General features: G+C 41.2%; 1 protein-coding gene across 1 annotated transcript; it reads right to left on the minus strand.

Moving 5' to 3' along the window:
• Positions 1-117: 117 nt before the first annotated feature.
• On the minus strand, positions 118-19,006 carry iffo1a (intermediate filament family orphan 1a). The gene is made up of 8 exons (XM_028598155.1): positions 17,029-19,006; positions 4,776-4,836; positions 4,271-4,366; positions 3,273-3,413; positions 3,001-3,179; positions 2,768-2,885; positions 978-1,079; positions 118-252 (listed from the first exon to the last, which is right to left on the minus strand). The coding sequence occupies exons 1-8, from the start codon at positions 18,009-18,011 to the stop codon at positions 118-120; spliced, it is 1,815 nt and encodes a 604-aa protein (XP_028453956.1). The 5' UTR covers positions 18,012-19,006.
• Positions 19,007-19,857: the final 851 nt, after the last annotated feature.

Consider the following 19,857-nt stretch of genomic DNA (forward strand, 5'->3'; position numbering starts at 1 on the left):
TATAGGACAACGTTTGCCTCCTTCATTACTAGCGGTTGGTTTCGTTTTCTTTGCATTCACACTTGTGTGTGTGTGTGTGTGTGTGTGTGTGTGTGTGTGTGTGTGTGTGTGTGTGTGTTACCTGTCTCCACTCTGTGTGATGAGTCTCCTGCAGGTTTCCATCTGGACGTCCAGCCCTCTTTTCATCGAACACATCTCCATGTACTCGTGCAGGTGACGGTTCATATCGCTCTTGGCTGTGGCCAGGTCCACCTGACAAGAAAAGAAAACACAAAAACCAACTCCATTAACAACATTTTATTGTATTATATACTATAGAGCTGTGAAGTGGGAGGAGCTTCAGTCCGGCAGTGAAAGATGCTTTAATTAGTCCCACAGATAATGTTAACGTTACTGCAAGTTGAAGCTTCTACGGCTGATCACCCGGTTAAATTATCCGTACAAAAGATTAAGACCTGCGTTACAAAAACACCTGGTTCTTATTTTTAATAAAAAATCTAAGATACAAGCCTGTGTATAGAAAAACTTCAGAGTAGGCGTTAACTACGACTCCCAAGCTGCATTCCAGCAAGAAACATCTAATTACAGAGCTTGAAATTCTGTTACTTAAACGAAGACTTTAATCAATTAACTTTTAAATTCTGGGTCAGTGGGTGAATTCAGCAACCGTGACGGCATGTTTTGAATTTGATCCTGCTCTGACGAACGTGTCCAACTGGCCTCTTCTCCATTGCAAAGACGGCCGAGGCTCATGGTTATTTATAGCTTTTAGACCAGCGACTCTATCTAATATTACTGAAATTATAAGGTATAGTAGCGACAACAGTCCCAACTACACTGAGAAATCTAAATATAAAAAACTAATAAAAACAGTTATCGTGACATGACTTTCGATGCCGTTCCTGTTCTCCTCACAATGTGACTATGAACACCTTTATCCAAATAACGTAATAAACAATGCCGAAAAACAGACTCACCTCTATCTGGTTAATGGTCTCCTGGTATTCCTTCTCTCTGGTTTTGAACAGACATTCTGTGTCTTTAATCACCTCCTCGATGGACTCCTCCTGCTGCTGCAGCTGGATGACAGTGAGTGTATGTGGGGAAAGAGGGGAAATAAAAAATAAAAAACACTGTTTATTTACACTTATATAGCTGATTTTGAGCTGTAGCTAGCATCAGTCATCAATATGTTTCAGGCACAGGGCTGCTGTTAAACCTGCATCATGCTAGCTGACAAACTTAAATAAGACACAAAATTTAATAGATATCTTAGAAAAGTAACGCACAACAAAGGTTGTCGTGAGGTGCTGATCACTGGAGGTAGACTTGAAAATTTCGGGCATTTTAGGCCTTTATTTCCATAGGACAGATGAAGACATGAAAAGGGCGCAAGAACAACACGCAGCAAAGGGCCACAGGTCGGAGTCGAACTCACAGCCACTGCATCAAGGAGTAAACCTCTATATATGTGCAACTGCTCTACCAACTGAGCTAACCTGACCACAACATTGTGATATTCTTGACCAAATACCTCGATATCGATATTGCGGCGATATTGTATTCATCAGTAATGTGGACATGATGTCTAAGTGGGGAAAAGGCAAATAATAGAAGAGCTAGAACAGTACGGTAAATTCAGAAAAGTACATCACTTTACTGTAATGTAGCCTTTAAAACCAGGAAAAGACAACACGTATGTCATATTATGATATTACAATATCCAAAATCTAAGAAAATATCTAGTTTTATATCACAATATCGATATAACGTCAATATATTGCCCAGCTCTACTCCAACCCTCCATGCATATCTCCATTTATTCTGATAACAGTTTCCGCTGTTTCTTTAAATCATCAATCTTTTGTTGACTGTTGATTTGAAGAAGAATAAATAAAGATATGCATATAGAGCCAGATTGTGCGGCAATTTTTTCTTATTACCAAATTTAATGGAAACATAAACAAAAATATAAACCAAAGAATATTGTATTGGCCTACACTATAGGCTAATACAATCCAATAAACCATACAGTCCTGAAAGGATTGAGGTCTGAGCAGCCAAAATAAGTAACAAAAACCATGTGTGTGTGTGTGTGTGTGTGTGCACCACAGGTGTATAAAGGTCTTTTAATCTGTTTTAGTTTTTTTTTCAGCTCTCCACTAAGCAGCTCATTGGCCTCTCTAGCTTATTTAGTTTAAAACAGCTTACAGGTCACCAAGATAGACTCGAGCCGTCATCGTCACCAGCTGGGATAATAGATCTGTACGGAGCTGGATGGATGGGGACACTGCAGGCTACATGTAGTGCTTGCATCTAATGCTGTTGTGGCTTTGACTTCTCACTATTTGTTTTTAAAGATGCAAGTTAAGATATTTTGGGGTAACGTTTCACAAATTTCCTATTTAGAATTGTCCATTTTACTACTTTATTTTTGCAGTTTTAACTCAACACAAATTCATAATATAACTAAGCATGTGTAGCAGCTTAATGTCACTTAAAGGTGACTGGTTTAAGTGTATAAGTCATTTCTATAGAGATATTTCAAGGGAAATCAAACCAAGCGAAGCTTAATTTGTGCCAGTTCGGAAGGAATGAGTCAGAAAACTTGTGTTAATTAGAGATTTCATTTACCTTTTTTATTTATAATAAAATCAATTTAAATTGAAATCCGTTACACAAAAAGTGAAGATAGTGTGTGTGTGTGTGTGTGTGTGTGTGTGTGTGTGTTTATACCATAGACTGTATAAAATAGGTGTGTACGCACCTCTCCCTGTGTTTCCACTCCCAGCGGGTATCCAGGAAAATCTTCCCATAGAAGAAGAGTTTCCTCTGTTTCCTCCCAAGCCAGACTGTCACAGTCATCGTCAAACTCACACTCCCTTCTGGACAACACAACACAACACAACACAACACGCATATTAATTTATATAGTTATATACGGACGCTTATATAGTTCTAACGTCCGTGTGTTTGAGCATTGTTGGCCAAAACACCCACAGCTGATTCAGCATCCTCTGCATCTGTTCATTGATCTGATTGGCCGACGTGCTGCACGACTCCTCGTCTTTAGCCCCGCATCCCTCGCCCTCGGACATGCTCAGTTCGTCTCCGTCCCCGCCCTTCGCCGACTGGCCGCTCTGTTTTCTGGCCCGGAGAGTGGAGGGGGGCGTGGCCACCTGCTGGAAGGATGCGCGTTTGTTTAAAGTGAAGGCGGATCTTTTTTTTTTTTTTTTTTTTTTTTAAAGGGCATTTTATCACCACAAACCTACCTGGAACATGTGGATCATGTCCTCGCAGTTCCTCTGCTGGGCCACATCACACAGGCGGGCGGTGATGTCGATGCGGCGGCAGATATCCATGTCCACCTTCATGGCCTTCTCTTGGATCTTACTGTCCAGATCTGACAGGTTCTGGTGGAGATAAAAAAAAAAAGAATAGCTTATTTTCCATTCATCTAAATAATCTATTTAGTTTACTTACAGTCATTTGAAAAAATTAGGACACTCATGCTAAAGTTGACTAAAAAGAGAAATAAAAACCCTAGAGATTGGCATGGTTTTATTTCAGTTAGCCTAATAGCTGGTTTGATTTGCATTGAGAGATGATTTTATGGAAAGTACCCCATGCCAATCTCTAGGTATGGTGAAGGGTATGTGATTATGTGGGGGGGCTATTTTAATTTTAAAGGCCAAGTGAACTTTATCAGGATGCATAGTATCCTGGATCCATGAAATAACTGGCCTTTAAAAATAAACATCTGCCTGCCTCTATGGGAATTTAACATAGGGGTGTACTTACTTATGCCCCCTGTATTTTAAGGAAGAACATTTATTTATTTGCGATACATTATTCATTCACAAAGAAAATTGGTGTCCTTAAAGATTGGATTTTTCCTCTTTTTTTAATTAAGGCATTAAGATCAATTTGCAAAAATGATTTTTTTATTCCTCTTTTTAGTCAACTTTAGCATGGGTGCATTTTTTCACATGACTGTATAATCACTGTCATGATGTCGTCCAGCAATCTGTGACCATGGAGAACAGCTGTGAACAACCTGTGCCAGCAAATCCTTAATCATGTCTAATTGGAGCTTGTAAAATAAAATTTGAAGGGATCAAAAAAAGTGGATGGACCAAAAAAAATGACTTTCTGCATCGAAGAAGAAAAATGAAAAACTGTGGAGTGCAAATTCCTTTTCATTTCTGAATCTTTTGGTCAGTTTTAAACATTTATCCTGCTTACAAAATGAAGCTCAGAGCAGACTTACGTTGCTGACGAGTCCTTTAAAGAGAACAAGTTCGGCCTTCAGCTGCTTCACCCTCAGAGCCAGCTCGTCCTGACACACCTCGCTCTCCTGCAGGTCCTGCACACGCACACACACACACACACACACACACACACACACACACACACACACACACACACACACACACAGACAGACAAATGAAGTTGATATCCTAAATATATAAATTAGATAATAACTGAGGTTTGATGAATATTTGGAGGACAGTTTACTACACATACTGAAAACTTTTTGATGTGCATCTTGTTGAAAACATATATTTGATGTATTTCAAAATAAAGAGGAGGAAAATCACATGGGTTTTTTCCCTTGGATGTGTAAGAAGGAGGAAGAAGAGCGGAGATGCATTCAGAAGAACTACATTTTGTACGTGGGAAAGTGTGGCTAGAGACAAGGCTTCTTACAAAATAAACAATTTCTGAATAAAGAATATTTGAATGGAGTTTTGAAGTGGAGCAGTCAACATTACCTCCTCCAGTTCAGCCACCTTCTCCTGCAGGTCCATTCTGGCTGTGTACTCTTCCTCCCATCTACAAAACACACAGAACAAAGTCATCTGGTTATACTGAGAATAATGCCGATAAATCAGAACTCTGAAGCACGGATGACCACATAATATTTAGTGACTATATTAACTGTACTTCTTTATCTTTGTTCCTTGATTATCTTTGGTATTTTTATTTTTCAGCTAAAAAAAAAAAAAAAAAAAAAAAAAAAAAAGCTGACCTCTACACAGAAAGGAGATGCCACAATAATTTGGTTGTCATTGACAATTACAATCTCAGCAGGCAATGAGACCTGAATGTCTCCATGGCTTCATGTAAACGTTACCTAATCTTCAGATCAAGTGAGATGGGTGTAAAGTTTCAGCCTGTGATAAGAGCAGTAGAGCTGCAAAGATGCTCGATGGTGTTTTAAGCCCCCAACGTTGACTTCAAGGCAGCGCTGCGACTGTCGACTTCAAGGCACCTAACCCTAACCTTAACCATTGCCTGATCCTAGTGCCTACCAGGCACAATGAAAATAATTGTTAGTTGCAGCCCTAAAGTGCCTCTTTCAGATCTTCCTCTCTGCAGCTTTAAGGCAAAACTCACCATGGTTACCTGACTGACCAGCACTGTGCATTCCTTAGCAGCTGTTACGTAAGGAGAGACCATGCAGTGTGCATGAAGGGCACGCACAGCATGAAGAGCATGCTGCAACATCAAGAAGAGAAGAGAGAAATAATTCCCGAGACTATTTTGCAGAGCCACCAAGCTGGGTCCAGAGTTTAGCCGCCGCCAAAGACGATTGTGATTGGTTTAAAGAAATGCAAACAACCTAGAGCGTTTTTTTTCCTCCTATCCCAGAATTCATCTGTGGTGTAGCCAGACCTTACTCGAGAGGTGCGAGACTAGTTTTCTTTTTTTAAAAGATAATTTTTTGGGCATTTTAGGCCTTTGTTTTTATAGGACAGCTGATGACATGAAAGGGGAGAGAGAGAGAGAGGGGGAATGACATGCAGCAAAGGGATGCAGGTCGGAGTCGAACCCACGGCCTCTGCTTCAAGGAGTGAACCTCTCTATACATGGGTGCACGCTCCACCAGGTGAGCTACCCGGGCGCCTGCAAGACTAGTTTTCTGCTGCTTCTCCTGCTAGCTCCAAACGCTTTGCAGCTGTTTGTGCATCTGTCTTTTGACTGAAATGGTGCATTTTCTTAAAGGAATACGCCACCGTTTGTTGAAATAGGGCTTATCACGGTCTCCCCTAGCTGTAGATAGGTGGGCCAACGCATTTTTTGTGCATGCATTGTTTTAGTCCGGTGCAACACCGGCAGCGCCGCCGCTAGTTAGCTTAGCGTAGTGAATGGAATCCTATGTTGCCGGTTAGCATGTTGTGAACAAAGACAAAAAATAACCTAATTACTTGCACTGAGACAAAAAATGCGTTGGCCCACCTATCTACAGCCAGGGGAGACCGTGATAAGCCCTATTTCAACAAACGGTGGCGTATTCCTTTAAATACCATCAACAAACCATCTCAGCTGTTCTGGCTTTTTTCCATGTTTGCATCCTTTTCGTACTGCTCAGCTGGAGCTGCTGTGGCACTGAAATTGTGACATCATGTCTCTGGGGGATGACCTCAGATCCGATTGCCTCCATGTCAACAGAGATAATTTGCAATTTCAGTGTTCAAGTACACAAAATAGTCACATGAAGGTTACATGGATTATGTGAAACGTTGTGTGTTTGTCACATAAAAATGTCACATAATTGTCACAATAAAATGAAATGTGAATTGGTTGCGTTACAGAGCCAGAGAGAAGGAGTCCCAGAGGTGATGGCGCCCAGACAGGGGCAGCAGACAAGAGGGTGTCACGGCGAGAGAGCGGATGTCCTTGTTGCTCTCATCTGTTTGTCAGTCTCAACACGTGGCTCTGCAGTAAGGCTGCTGGGTGCCATTATGTCTGAGTGGGTACGCCGAAGCTGCTTTATCTGTAGGACTGATGATGGCACAACTGCTGGATGAAAGCAATGCTTGCTATAATGCAGCAAAGAGTCCATCTGAATAATAATAAAAGCTTTCATATTATTTACAATAACCGCTGTGTGTTTCATCTGAGATTTATCCAGGCGGCTTCACTGCATTCATGAGATGTGATGTCAGCAAACTAAGACGTCATGGAGACGATGACGTACACAAACTATCTTCTGTGACACTACCTCCTGTTATGCCTCATAGCAACAGCAGACTTTAAGACTTCTACATTATGTTACATACACTTTCTCACTTCAAGAGTCACACACACACACACACACACACACACAGACAAATGAAGTTGATGTCCTAAATATATAAATTAGATAATAACTGAGATTGCAGATATAGCTCAGACTCCTGATTGCCTTCAATCACAATATAAAATGAATATTTGGAGGATGGTTTAATACACATACTGAGAACGTTTTGATGTGCATCTTGTTGAAAATATATATCTGATGTATTTCAAATTATATTACCGCATTAAACCCCTCCTTAGTATTAGGAGCAGTGGACAGCTATGTAAACAGCATCCAGGGGAGCAACTTGAGGTTCAGGGTCTTGCTCAGAGAAACTTTCAAATGTGACCAGAGGAGCCTAGGATGGAACTGGCAACCTTGGGGTAACAGGGAAACAATTCTACCTCCAAGCCACAAGTACATCAGGTTGATGAGCGTTTAAGTATGAAGCTGGAGCCAGGAGGAGACTAGCTTAGCTTATCGTAAAGACAGGAAGCAGGCGGAAACAGCTAGCCTGACTCTATCCAAAGTTTTTTTCACCTCCAAAGCTCACTAATTGAAACCGTATATCTGATTTGCTTTTCTGTGCTCCCAAAGTAATTGTTGTTTGCTTAATTTAAACAATCACAAAGGTTTTCGATTTCTAATGGCTGCAGTGGTTGGCGATTTTTGTCTTAGAATATGGAAACTCCAGGAACACACAATTGTTTTGGTAAGACCAATGAAATAAATGCTGATTGACAGATTGCAGTGGATCTAAGACTAGCCTGAAAACAACGTCATGACTTTGGCTCTCTACTCCCTGTTGGGTATAGGTTAAACAAACAAGATTTAACTTGTTAATTAGGGAGCTTTAAAGATGTTGATAGGTTAAATATATATAATTTGTATTTTATTTGTGTCATATACGATATCCAAAATTTAAGATGAAATCTTGTTCGTATTTCAATGTCGATATAATAATCAATATTTTGCCCAGCCCAACTACTAACTATTCCTTTAAAAATGTTGCAGCCAACTTTCAAATCGGAACAAGAAAAAGAGCTTTCAGTGAATAATCCCTGCTTGCACAATTACACAGTAAAACATCTCTGACCACAAAACAACTGAAAAGTGTACCATTGAGGAAACGTTGTTGAGGCTGGTACGTTTTGGAAAATGATTGCCAGTGATGTAAAAAGTGAACTGCAGCTAATGTGCTGCAACCAGCAGTATGTTCCCTGTAATACTAAAGTGAATGTGTGGTAGCAGCGTCAGCTAGCAACCTGGGTGGCGTCTTTGCATCTTTACACAAGGTGATGCTGCTGCTGTTTCACTAACTCTACTCCCCTCCAACACACAGAGTATGACTCATTGCAGCCTCACAGTGCATCCATCATAAGGTGATATTAAGCTAAGGACCTACAAAAAAATCCAAAAGGCCTTCCTTGGCTGAAGCAATAACTCAAATTGAACTGCTGAAGTGTGCCAAAATAAAAGAAGGAAAAAAAGGAAAAGAAGTGTTTGGTCACTGAGTTAAATCCAGTTCTTTATTCCGGGGTGGATGCATCAAATCCCTTTCACGTGGGGAATCTGCACAAAAATCAGAAGAGACTTACTGTGTAGGTACTGTGACAGAGTTGACACTACAGTGTGCATCACAAAGGTTCAAAGGAGCTACAAAAATATATATAAAAAAAGATTTTTAAGGTAATGTGTAATGTTGTAATTTGAGTGAGCTTTAAGCCTATAAAAATAAAAAATAAATTCAAATGTGTGTATAAAAACTGGACACGCATTTCTTCTGGGGCTGGTTTTCCTGGTTTGGGCTACACTACTTAATGCTACTACAAACAACAGAAGACGGGATGTTGTTATTGCGGCAGATTATTGCATGTGGTTTTAGAATAACATGTTCAACAATCAAATATGGGTGTAATTTCCATATATTTCTGGCCATGTAGCGTGCGTGATGTGGTACCAACATCACGACAATAAAGCCTTAATGGAACTTAATTAGGGCTGTGGAATTAATTGAATCTTGATCGCGATTTTCGGCTCCCAACGATCACAAAAACAATGTCATCGAAAAAATTATTTTTATTATTTTGCACGTTACATTTTGCAAGCAAACTCTCATTTTGCCTTGTGTTCTGAAGGGGAATTCAAAAAGTTCAACGATAAAAGTATGAAGGGAACTTTACAGGTCAAGGTGTTTTCACTGTTGAACTGTTTAAACCATTTCACTGTTTTTTTAAGTTCAATAAATGCAACATCTTTCCAAAAGTCAATGGGTAATGGTGTTAAATAATCGTGACTTCAATATTGACCAAAGTTATTGTGATTATGATTTTGTTTCCAAACACGAGCAGCCCTAAAGTGAATTGAAAGTACAAAAAGAAAATGAAATCCCAAGAGGGCTGACTGTGTGGTTGCTGCACAGGCTCACGTGGGACAGAGGTGGCGGGGCATGGTGGGGGGGGAACGATGTGTGTGCAGGCAGAAGGGCAGAGATGGATGAGGAGACAACAGGGACGGCAGCAAGCAATTCGACAGAAAACAGAGAACAAGACAGCTGAAAGAGAGAGAGAAAGAGAGCAGAACACCAGTGGAGAGGAAGATGAAGATACATAGAGAGAGAGAGAGAGAGAGAGAGAGTTGAAAGCAGAGAGACACTGCAAGGGAGGCAGAGGGTAAAAGATGGAGAGGAGACAGAGATAGATCGGCACATGTTCAATACTGAATGTATAGATCTAATTCCCTAATAGGTGTGAGACCTCGTGTCTGCCATCGAGAGTTATATGGTGGGCGAATGAGGAAAAATACTGAGCAATAATAGATTTTAACAGGTCAAAGATAAGCACAGTTTATAGTATATTTGTGTAGGTAGATAGAGCCTATAATGAATACCCGTTACCTGCCTTTTAGTAAGAGATATTGCAAATGTGAAAAAAAGAAGTGATTTAATGTGACGGGGGACGATGTGTGTGCAGGCAGAAGGGCAGAGATGGATGAGGAGACAACAGGGACGGCAGCAAGCAATTTGACAGAAAACAGAGAACAAGACAGCTGAAAGAGAGAGAGAAAGAGAGCAGAACACCAGTGGAGAGGAAGATGAAGATACATAGAGAGAGAGAGAGAGAGAGAGAGAGAGAGAGTTGAAAGCAGAGAGACACTGCAAGGGAGGCAGAGGGTAAAAGATGGAGAGGAGACAGAGGAGCAGTGATGGCAGACTGGGTGACATCACTGCTGGCGGTCACAGACCAGTGCTGCATTGCAGGTACCGGGACAAAACCCAGCTGGGAGGAGGAGGAGGAGGAGGAGGGAGGGAAAGAATGAAGAAGGAGAGAATGACAGAAAGAGACTAAATGAAAAGGACCAAGAGAGAAGGGAGGTAACTATGGGAGACGGCAGTGTGAGAGAAAAACAACAGCTCATGTTCAACAATCCCCCCGACAGTTCCTCCCTTCAGACATTTACAGTCACAGCTAACTGAAATCACTTCTCCTTTCACATTAACAGAGGCCTTAGCAACCTGAGGGCAGTTTACATATCACGATTAATAACCAGGGGCTGTATTTATGAGTCAACAACAATGTTTTAGGTTCAATACGTTTAAACTCTTGCCAGCGGTAAAAAACAAATACAGAAGGCTTTCGCATTTCCCCTTCAGAGTGATATTCCTGGGAGTTTAGAGAAGGCCGTTTTGGTTTCTGGTTTAACCCTTGTGTTGTCTTCATGTCGACCTGCAACTTCTTTATTTTCTGGGTCGAAATTTAAAACTAAAATTGGTCGACACTTTTTCCCCGACATTTTTTGCACTTTTTTTGACAGTTTTTTTCTTCTTCTTTTCCCCCCACTTTTTTTTAGGTTGACATTTTGTCAATTTTTTCAATGTTCTTGTATCATTTTTTTCTTTCAAAATGCTATTAGATTGAATTAAAAACCCAAATTCAATGAAAGTAGTGAACTGATCATTTATTTTACAGAACATTTTTTTTGACAATGTGGTTGAAAGCAACCCACATTTTCTGATATAGAAACTTTTTGAAAACGGGTCAAATTTGGAACCCGAGGACAACAGGAGAGTTAAACTGTCTGGGGGTGGTGAGGGGTATTCTCTACAGCCCAGAAACACAGGAGGCTACTGGATAATTTAACAACATTATATAGATGTATGTTTAATCATTTTAAATGTGTGAGATACATTTGAGATAAGAGAGAGATATGAGATAAGAGAAGTTTGGCACGCTTCGCTTTCAGAATCCGTCAGTCAACCGATTTAAACTGCTGAATCTTTTGGATCAGGTATCACCATAGGAGTGTCAACTGACTTTCCTCCTTAGGTTTTATGTCCACAAGCTTCCATTTTCACTTTTAATCAAAGAACAACATTTTTTTCAGTGTTTTTGTCACCCTAGGATTGAAGGGCTCTAACATCGTTGTGTGAAGAAAAATGATTAAGACTTTTACTTATGGAAAACTAGACGTCCCAAGTCAACCTTACACTTCGCCACTCTATAGTGACTTCACCTGAAAACTACAGCAGTGTACAATGCACACGCACATCTTTCTTTTAAGTCCAAAAATGTTAATGATTTCTACTTCCCAAAAAGTCACACAGTTCTACTTTACTACATTTAGAAAAGGTATGTTTCAAGCTCAAATTCGCTGCAAAAGTATCGGAAAACGGAAAAGGAAATGTTTTCAATGTTGTTGCGAGTCTTTACCGAAACGAAAAATAAAAACTACAAACATGGGTGCCTGGGTAGAAAGTGTAGAACGTGGGCCCATATATAGAGGTTCACTCCTCGACCCAGCGGCCGCGGGTTCAACTCCGACCTGCGGCCCTTTGCTGCACGTCATTCCCCCTCTCTTTCCCCTTTCATGTCTTCAGCTGTCCTCTAAAAATAAAGGCCTGTGTGGCCAGTTAGCTCAGTTGGTAGAGCAGGTGCACATATGTAGAGATTTATTCCTAAATGTTCAGGGTTCGAGTCTGCCCTGTGACAGTTTCCTGCGTGTCTTCCCCTTCTCTCTCTCCCCTGTCATATCTGAGCTGTGTGGCCTTCTAAAGGTGGAAAATGCACAAAAATAAATAAAATTAAAAAAACAACTACAAACATTAAAATAAATTCTCATTCCTCCATTAATCCAACTGCCTGTTTGTCCCTAACTGATGTACATTCATTTTACACTTGTGAATCATTCCTTCCTGCAATAAAAATCACATTAAGGAAGGAAATATCTAAACCATGTTTATCTCGGGATCACTTTGATCAAGATTTCAAACATGTACGACTCGTGTGCTTTAGTGCGCAGCCATTTAAACGATGGGCACAACAACACAGCGGGTCAGAGTGTTGTTGGCGTTCAGTAAAACGTCCTGCTGCTCCTCTAATCGATGGGACTGAACGTTTGTCTCAGCAGCCTGACGCACAAAGTAGCGAGGTCATGGCTTTAGAGCATACAGCAGCAGTGGGAGCGCGTGTGTGTGTGTTAATGTGTGTGTCGGTGTACGAGTGTGAAACAGGTCAGTGCTGAAAGAAAAAAACAACCAACAGAAGCTGCATGCTGAGCAAAACCCTTCACAGACCAAATAGAGGTTAACGAGTCACGGACTAATTCCTCCGCGCAAAGGCAACACAAACTGCAAATTAGAACAAATGCCGCCTTGTTATTATTTTACAACGTCCTGCTCTGCAACAACAATTATATGTCCTGAGGCGTTCGTTTCTTTGACATGCTTTTCTTAAAAGCCGGATCTCACATGATAGGTTTTTAAACCTATCATGTGAGATCCGGCTGTAAAACAGAAGTGACAAAGGTCACAGAAAGATAACAAAACAAAGAATTCAACAGATTTTGATTGAATCCAATGTGAGTTAATGTATTAAAGCTGTAGCACGCAATGCCTAAAAATCACAAGTGTCATATATTTATATAACCATCTAACGGAAACTAAATACCGTAAAATATGTCTGTCTTCTAGTAAATTACATAAATACCAGAAAAACCTTGGGCAAGACACTGAACCCCCCAGTTCAATGCTGTGCATCGGAGTGTAAATGTGTGTGAATGTTTATCTCATGAGGTGGCTCCTTGTACGGCAGCCTTGGCCACAGTGTATGAATGTGTTGAATGGTTCCTGTACTATGTAAAAGCGCTTTGAGTAGTCTATAAAAGCACTATATAAATACAGTCCATTTACATTGATGCAAAAATAAATGCATTTTCTTTATTAGAGTTTGAGTGCACTTATTGTAAGTCACTTTGGACAAAATCATCTGCCAAATGAATGATCCGTAATGTAAAAAAGGAAAGACTTGCCATAAAGCAGTCCTGCTCAGCGATTTGCAGCGCTGCACTCTGCGACCAAATGCATGCAGAGACATTAAAGCGAGATTGTTACCTCAGCATAAACCGTGAACTGGCTAAATCCTTGTTGGGTGACGAATCCAAATCACTCAACCCTACTCAATCATTGTGTTTCAACTTCTCAGAGAAATAAATAAAACCTTTAGTGCCAAAATACAACGTGGCGCGAAAGCTTGGTAGTGAGGTAGCAAAATGAGACATCGGCTCTCAACAATACATATGCACTGGAAACGGATTACCGAGTGTGTATTTTGAGCATCTTCTATGTAATATATAGAATAGAAAGCCTTTATTTATTGTCATAGTAAAGAATACTACTAAAGTGGAGCGTTACTTCTGATCAGCAAACAAACGTCTACAGCTCGCAACACAGGTTCGAAAATATTTAAAATTAATATCTACAATTTTGCACTAGAGTAAGAGTATTTATTACACAAGATTCGGTAGGTTTGAAGCATGAAAAATGGAGGACTGTAAGCAGGGCTGGGTTAAAATTTAAACTGATTTTCAGATTCAAATCGATCTTCATTTGAATGATACAGTATCGACTAATATAATCCTTTTAAGAGGCTCCGTTTTAAAGCCGGAGTGAAACGAGACAATCTTAGAAATCCATGTCATGATGAATAACGCTCCAAAGTTAGGCTCTATTTTGGCGAGGGCAATGCCCATTTTCGTTCCATTTGTACTCGGAAGTCGGATTTTCCAGAGGTCAAAGTCGGTAAACACCCCCCCGACCTCGGATTTCCGAGCTCGGAACCCAGACAACCTTGCAGTAGCCAGAAGTTCAACATGGCTGCTCCGTGCATCAACAGTTGGGAAAGTTGTAATAACATAGTTATTAGCAGTCGTACAGATAGTCCTGTCCAACTTCTATCTGTGGACATGTTGTAATGTTTGTATGCACAAAAACTGCGTAATGCCTTGTTATCAACTGGTATTGCTAACAACGGCTAACCTGGCTAGAGCTAGCCCCACAATGAAAAGTCCGACTTGTAAATGCAACGCATTCAACTCAGGTGTGACGTCATTCCCAGCTTCGGCTTCCGAGTTCTGAGGTAAATGGAACGCACGATATGGCTTTAGGTAAACCGTTTCTGCATCACACACCCTCTGCACTAAAGAAAGCACTTTTTATGTCTCTATGTAACTGCTTTGGGGTCAACATTCATATTTGTAATGGTGCACCAGGTTAGAGGGTTCCTTGTACAGTTTACAGCATTAGTTCTCTCAGAATCTCTTTCACATGAGAACAAAACTGGTATTGTGACCGAAATATCACTTATCTAACCGATATTTAGGGCTGGGCATCGTTAAAAATCTTTTTGATCCGGTGCCAATTTCGGTCCCTCAGTTTCGATGCCGGTTCCTTAACGATCGATCACTAATTGTGAATCGAAAAAGTTATAAAAAATTAAAAAATTCTGGTAACACTGCTCACTCAGAGTAACATTAATAAAACTGGCTGTGTTTTTGGATAGGGGTGCGCCACTCAGATACTCAGGATTGGTAACAATCCGAACTGGCCAAAAAAAAAAAAAAAGAGAGAAATCTTTTTGCCACAACATGAACATATTATAAATAATAATAAAACTTAATTGCAAAGGAATGTAATTGAATTGCCTTGTTGCTGAAAGGTGCCTTACAACCTCACCCTGTCAGTCAGTCTTCAGGGCATAGAAACCACTGTTGTGCCTGCTTGTCTCCGAGGAAGTGTAACGTCAACAGCACCGCGACTGCTTCTGCCTCGCCATTAACATCATATCGCAGCAAACACTGTCTGCGTGAAGTTTTGAAAACTGTAACCACACTTGCAACCATTTTATCGGCATCGCCGTGACTCACTGTGACTTCGACAAAACTGCAGTTTGCTTGAGTTTACTCCGTCCACACCTCTACGCGTGTGTGTGTGTGTGTGTGTGTGTGTGTGTGTGTGTGTGTGTGTGTGTGTGTGTGTGTCGGAGCTCCACTCTCTGTCAATATGCAGAGAAGACAGATAGGCTTGCGCTTACGCGCTCAGACGCTTTTGGAACCGAAATTTGGCACCGAAAGATAACTAATTTTTCGATACTCATAGGATCGGAGTATTTCTTTTGTTCGCCGTAAAAGTATCGATGTTTCGGTGCCCAGCCGTACCGATATTGAATTGAATCAAATCAGAAATCAAATCGAATGTAAACTGTGAATTGGAATCGATTTAGGAAATCCGTGGCGATACCCAGCAATTACTATAAGTAAGGCACTAGGGCTGGGAAATTTTTTTTTATCCAAATACAGTATAAATAATTTGGATGTTTAACAATCTTTGTTGCACACTGCACAGTGACTTTTCACTTAGAGAAAGGGTTTGCCTTTGCAATTTTGTTTATGTTGATGCACTTTAATTAAATACAATTAATATATATTTTTATAATATATTTACAGTTCGCAGTTATTTTGTTGGGGGTGAAAATCGAATCGTAAATCGAGTTTTTTATAAAACAATCGCAGATTTTTTTAGGGAAACAAATCGCCCAGCTCTATATGGCACTAAACACACCTTACTGTAGGTACAGAATGACAACAAAAGTGCCTTGTTGAGATATGATGTCCTACCCCACTGCCTAATAAAGTGGCAACTAAGTTTATATTATTTTAGGCCACTTATTTATACTATACATAGGTTTTTGTACGTCCTTTCGCTGCTGTGGCACTTTAAAGATCAATATCTAGCCTGACAGTGACGCTCTGCTTGATGTTGCCCTCCAATAGAAGTCAATACTTCTTCATTTGACCGGCGGTGTAAATCATTCCCAGTAAAGGAGCTGGGTTGGGAGGCCTTAAATCATTTACAACCGCCTTAAACCTGCATTTCTATAATCTTTATGGTGTCACAGACCATCCGTAATGATATTAAGAGTGACGATGATTCTCGTAATGTAATCTGACACTTTGGTTTGTTGCCTTTTCATCTGGAAACCTTAACCCTTGCACCGATTTGACAGAGACGTGGTACATCTACTGTAGGGCTCGACCAAGATATCGGTCTCCTCTTACACGTTAAACTGATTAAATATTAGTGACAACATGTAAACCTGACATCAGATAACATTTGATTTTCCTTGTGTTATTGTTGTAATATTCTTGTAAATGATTTCTTCTTTTTTTCTGAATGTGTGGTGGGTCTTCCTAGAGCTCAGCTGGCCAATATTTCAGCATCATCATCTTATGACAATGTAATCACACTGTGTTCTTGTTTTACAAAATTCTGTTATTTAAATGAATGATGTTAAGCGAACTGATTGTTTCGCTTTATATCAAGGCAAACTGATCGAAAAACTATTATTTGATTGTTTTCTATGTGAGTTTGCCAAGTTGTGATGTATATGAAAATTGGTCAATTATTCTTAGTATTTGGATATTAATAATCGACCAGTCATGGGCCTTTACTGCCTGAAAAAGTTGCTCACCCTGGCAAGAACTTCTGCAGAATCAGTGCACACTATGCATCAGAAATCATCCACTTAAATGCCAAAATGTCTGCATTAGAATCGACGATCCAAACTACTCAGCCACGTTAAAAGTTTAAAGAAGCCATGGTAGATATATGTAAGGTAAACATCCCTTACCTTCTCTTGTACTCGTCTCTTTCTCTCTTCACCTTGGCCAGCACGTTGTACAGGGCCCTGATCTCAGGGGTGATGGTGTCGATCTGGACCCCGACACCGTCCGGCTGCGTCCAGGAGACCCCGGGGCCCGTGGCGCATGACTCCCTCCCGGTGCCGAACCGGCGGGGGTGGTTGAAGGACCAGATCGCCCCGGGCAGGAAGCGCGGGGGAGGAGGAGGAGGGATGTTGTTGCTGTTCGTCCCGGTGTGAGAGGCGTTTTTCTCGTTGATGTTGGTGATGGTTCTGTACGGGTCGGTGGGACTCAGGGCCGGGCTGATGGAGAAACGGGGCGCGGTGAGGTTGGAGTTTGAATCCGTAGAGACTGCGCTCGGGTTGAGCTTGTTGCCCGGCAGGTATTTATTGTCAAAAGGAGGAGGGTTCAGGGTTGGAGAGAGGAGCCCCCCGGGCAGGTAGGCCGAGTTGTTGGCGTTGTGCAGCGGGATGAGACCCGGTCTGGATGGAATAGGCCCAATAAATCCAGTCTGGACCCCCATCTCTTTGGTCAGCGGCTTCTGGTGTCCATCCCCTCCGCAGTTATCCTCAAGAGCCTGCTGCAGCTGCTTCTCCAGCACCTTGTTCCTGCGCTCCAGCTCGTGCACTTTGGCCAAAAAGCAGCGGAAGCGCAGGTTCAGAGTCTTCAGGACGCTGATGTTGGATCCCAGGTCGTTGCGCAGCGCCGTGGCCGCAGGGGGCACGCGGTGCAGGGGGGAGCTCAGGTGCAGGTAGGCGAGGCCAGACGGCGGAAGGGCGCCCAGGTCCAGCCCGGACAACCCATCAGGCCCGAACCCGCCGTGCTCCCCCAGGAAGTAGCCAGACTCCGGGATCGCGAAGTCGTTCAGGCCCGTCATCTGGTGGTGGGGCTGTTGCGGGGCCAGGAAGCCACTCTCCCCCAGGACAGGATTCATGCTAGAATAGGAAAATCTGAAGTGCTCGAAATCCGGCATGAACCCAGACTTCTAGCCTATATATTCAACTCAGCAAGTAATTCCGTCTATAACCAGGTCCAGATGCCTAGTTTTTGAGTCCTCCTCCTGGTTTCACCTGATGGTCACCTTTAAAATAACAAACTCCCAATATAATATTACAGTAAATCTATGGTGATACGAGATGGAGAGTAAAGACTAATAAATAAAGATAATACAAAGTACAACGAGGTGACTCTAAATTCACAGAAACACTGCTGGTCGCTGCACCAAAATAGATTACCGACTTTTACGCAGGACTATAAATTCTAGTCGAGAGATTACAGTGCCGACGCGCACTATCATAACATGTTTATTCTAAGCCTTAGAATAAAGCGCTAAGAAAATATTCTGCAGCTGTAATGAAAATGTAAGCACCGTACCTGGCAGCCAGAGGAGGAAACACTAACTTTGGCACTAGATAATGAGCTGTAATGAGTCTGGGCAGAGTGTCGAGCAGCGGTGCAGCACAGCTCAGGGATAAACACAAGTGACTGACTGCGGCGTTCAGATACCGTACTGACGGTAACAAAGGAGCACCGGGCAGTGTGTAGTCTGAGCTACCGTAGTGACCAGAGTAGAGGTGCTCCTGTGGTAAAGCCGCCTCTTGGATCAATACTATGGAGGTTAACGTAATCGAACGTTTTTTTAAAATGCTTTTTAGTTCAACCAGTTAACCAGGCTCCAGTAGTAACCTACAGCTTTATTGCTACATAATAAACCTTATTTTAACACGTACCGTTTCACGCGCCTGAATTAATTTGCTGTAGCTAGCTAACTACAAGTGTCGTTCGCTTAGCTAGCTTGTTAATTACACAGTTCATCACGGTTGGGCTGACTTTCACAACAAGCTAACCATGCTAACTATCAACTGACTAACTACAAGTGTCGTTCGCTTAGCTAGTTTGTTAATTACACAGTTCATCACGGTTGGGCTGACTTTCACAACAAGCTAACCATGCTAACTATCAACTGACGACTGAACGGGCCAGTGACAGTTTCTGGACTCTGTCAAAAAATTGTAAATGATAGCGAATCACAGGTAGCTTAACACACTTGGTAGTTATTTCAGCGGCCAGACCGGTTTTATTATACATACAGTATATTGATACAGCCATGGGTCAGACTCTTTTGGGGGTTCATCATATCTCTCTGTGTACCCAGAAAACGCTCTCACTTCGCCCTCTTCTCTGGGTGTGGTGTAGCCTACAGCCTGATTTTATTTTTGGCTTTTTCTCCCAGAAACTAATTTCATATGCTGCACCAAACTCAAAGTGACTTGTCTGTGCAGGTCTAACAGAGCAGCTATAAGATCATTTTAACAGCCCACTGTTTAAATTAAGTGTTAACTAAATTAACTAAATGCACCTATACAGTGACAGGTGACAAATTAAAACTTTTTAAGTAAACTGGAACATCTGAATCTTAATGTGACATTTCCAAATCTATACAGTATGGTGTAATTCCTCACAAACATACACTTTGACATATGTGCTATGGAAACATGTAACTTAATTTAGTTGCCCATTACTACCCTCTGTATATCTTATTGGTAAATATCATTTAGTTTTCCTTTTTTATTTCTTCCTTTAGTGCTACTTATGTATAAGTTGTTCTTTATTTCCTATATTATCATGTTCTTCTATTCTAATATTAAACATTTCAAAATCGGTTTATACATTTTTTTGTGTAGCATGGCATAGGTGCTACAACTGCATTTCATTGTGCCATATAATGACAAAGCTGAACTTTTCTGTATGACAGAGATTAAGCAAGACTGACAGTCTATGATGGATGATGCAGATAGAAAACGTTTGCCTGCCATCAG

Source organism: Perca flavescens, chromosome 14 (assembly GCF_004354835.1).
Source record: "Perca flavescens isolate YP-PL-M2 chromosome 14, PFLA_1.0, whole genome shotgun sequence".
NCBI classification, from domain to species: domain Eukaryota; kingdom Metazoa; phylum Chordata; class Actinopteri; order Perciformes; family Percidae; genus Perca; species Perca flavescens.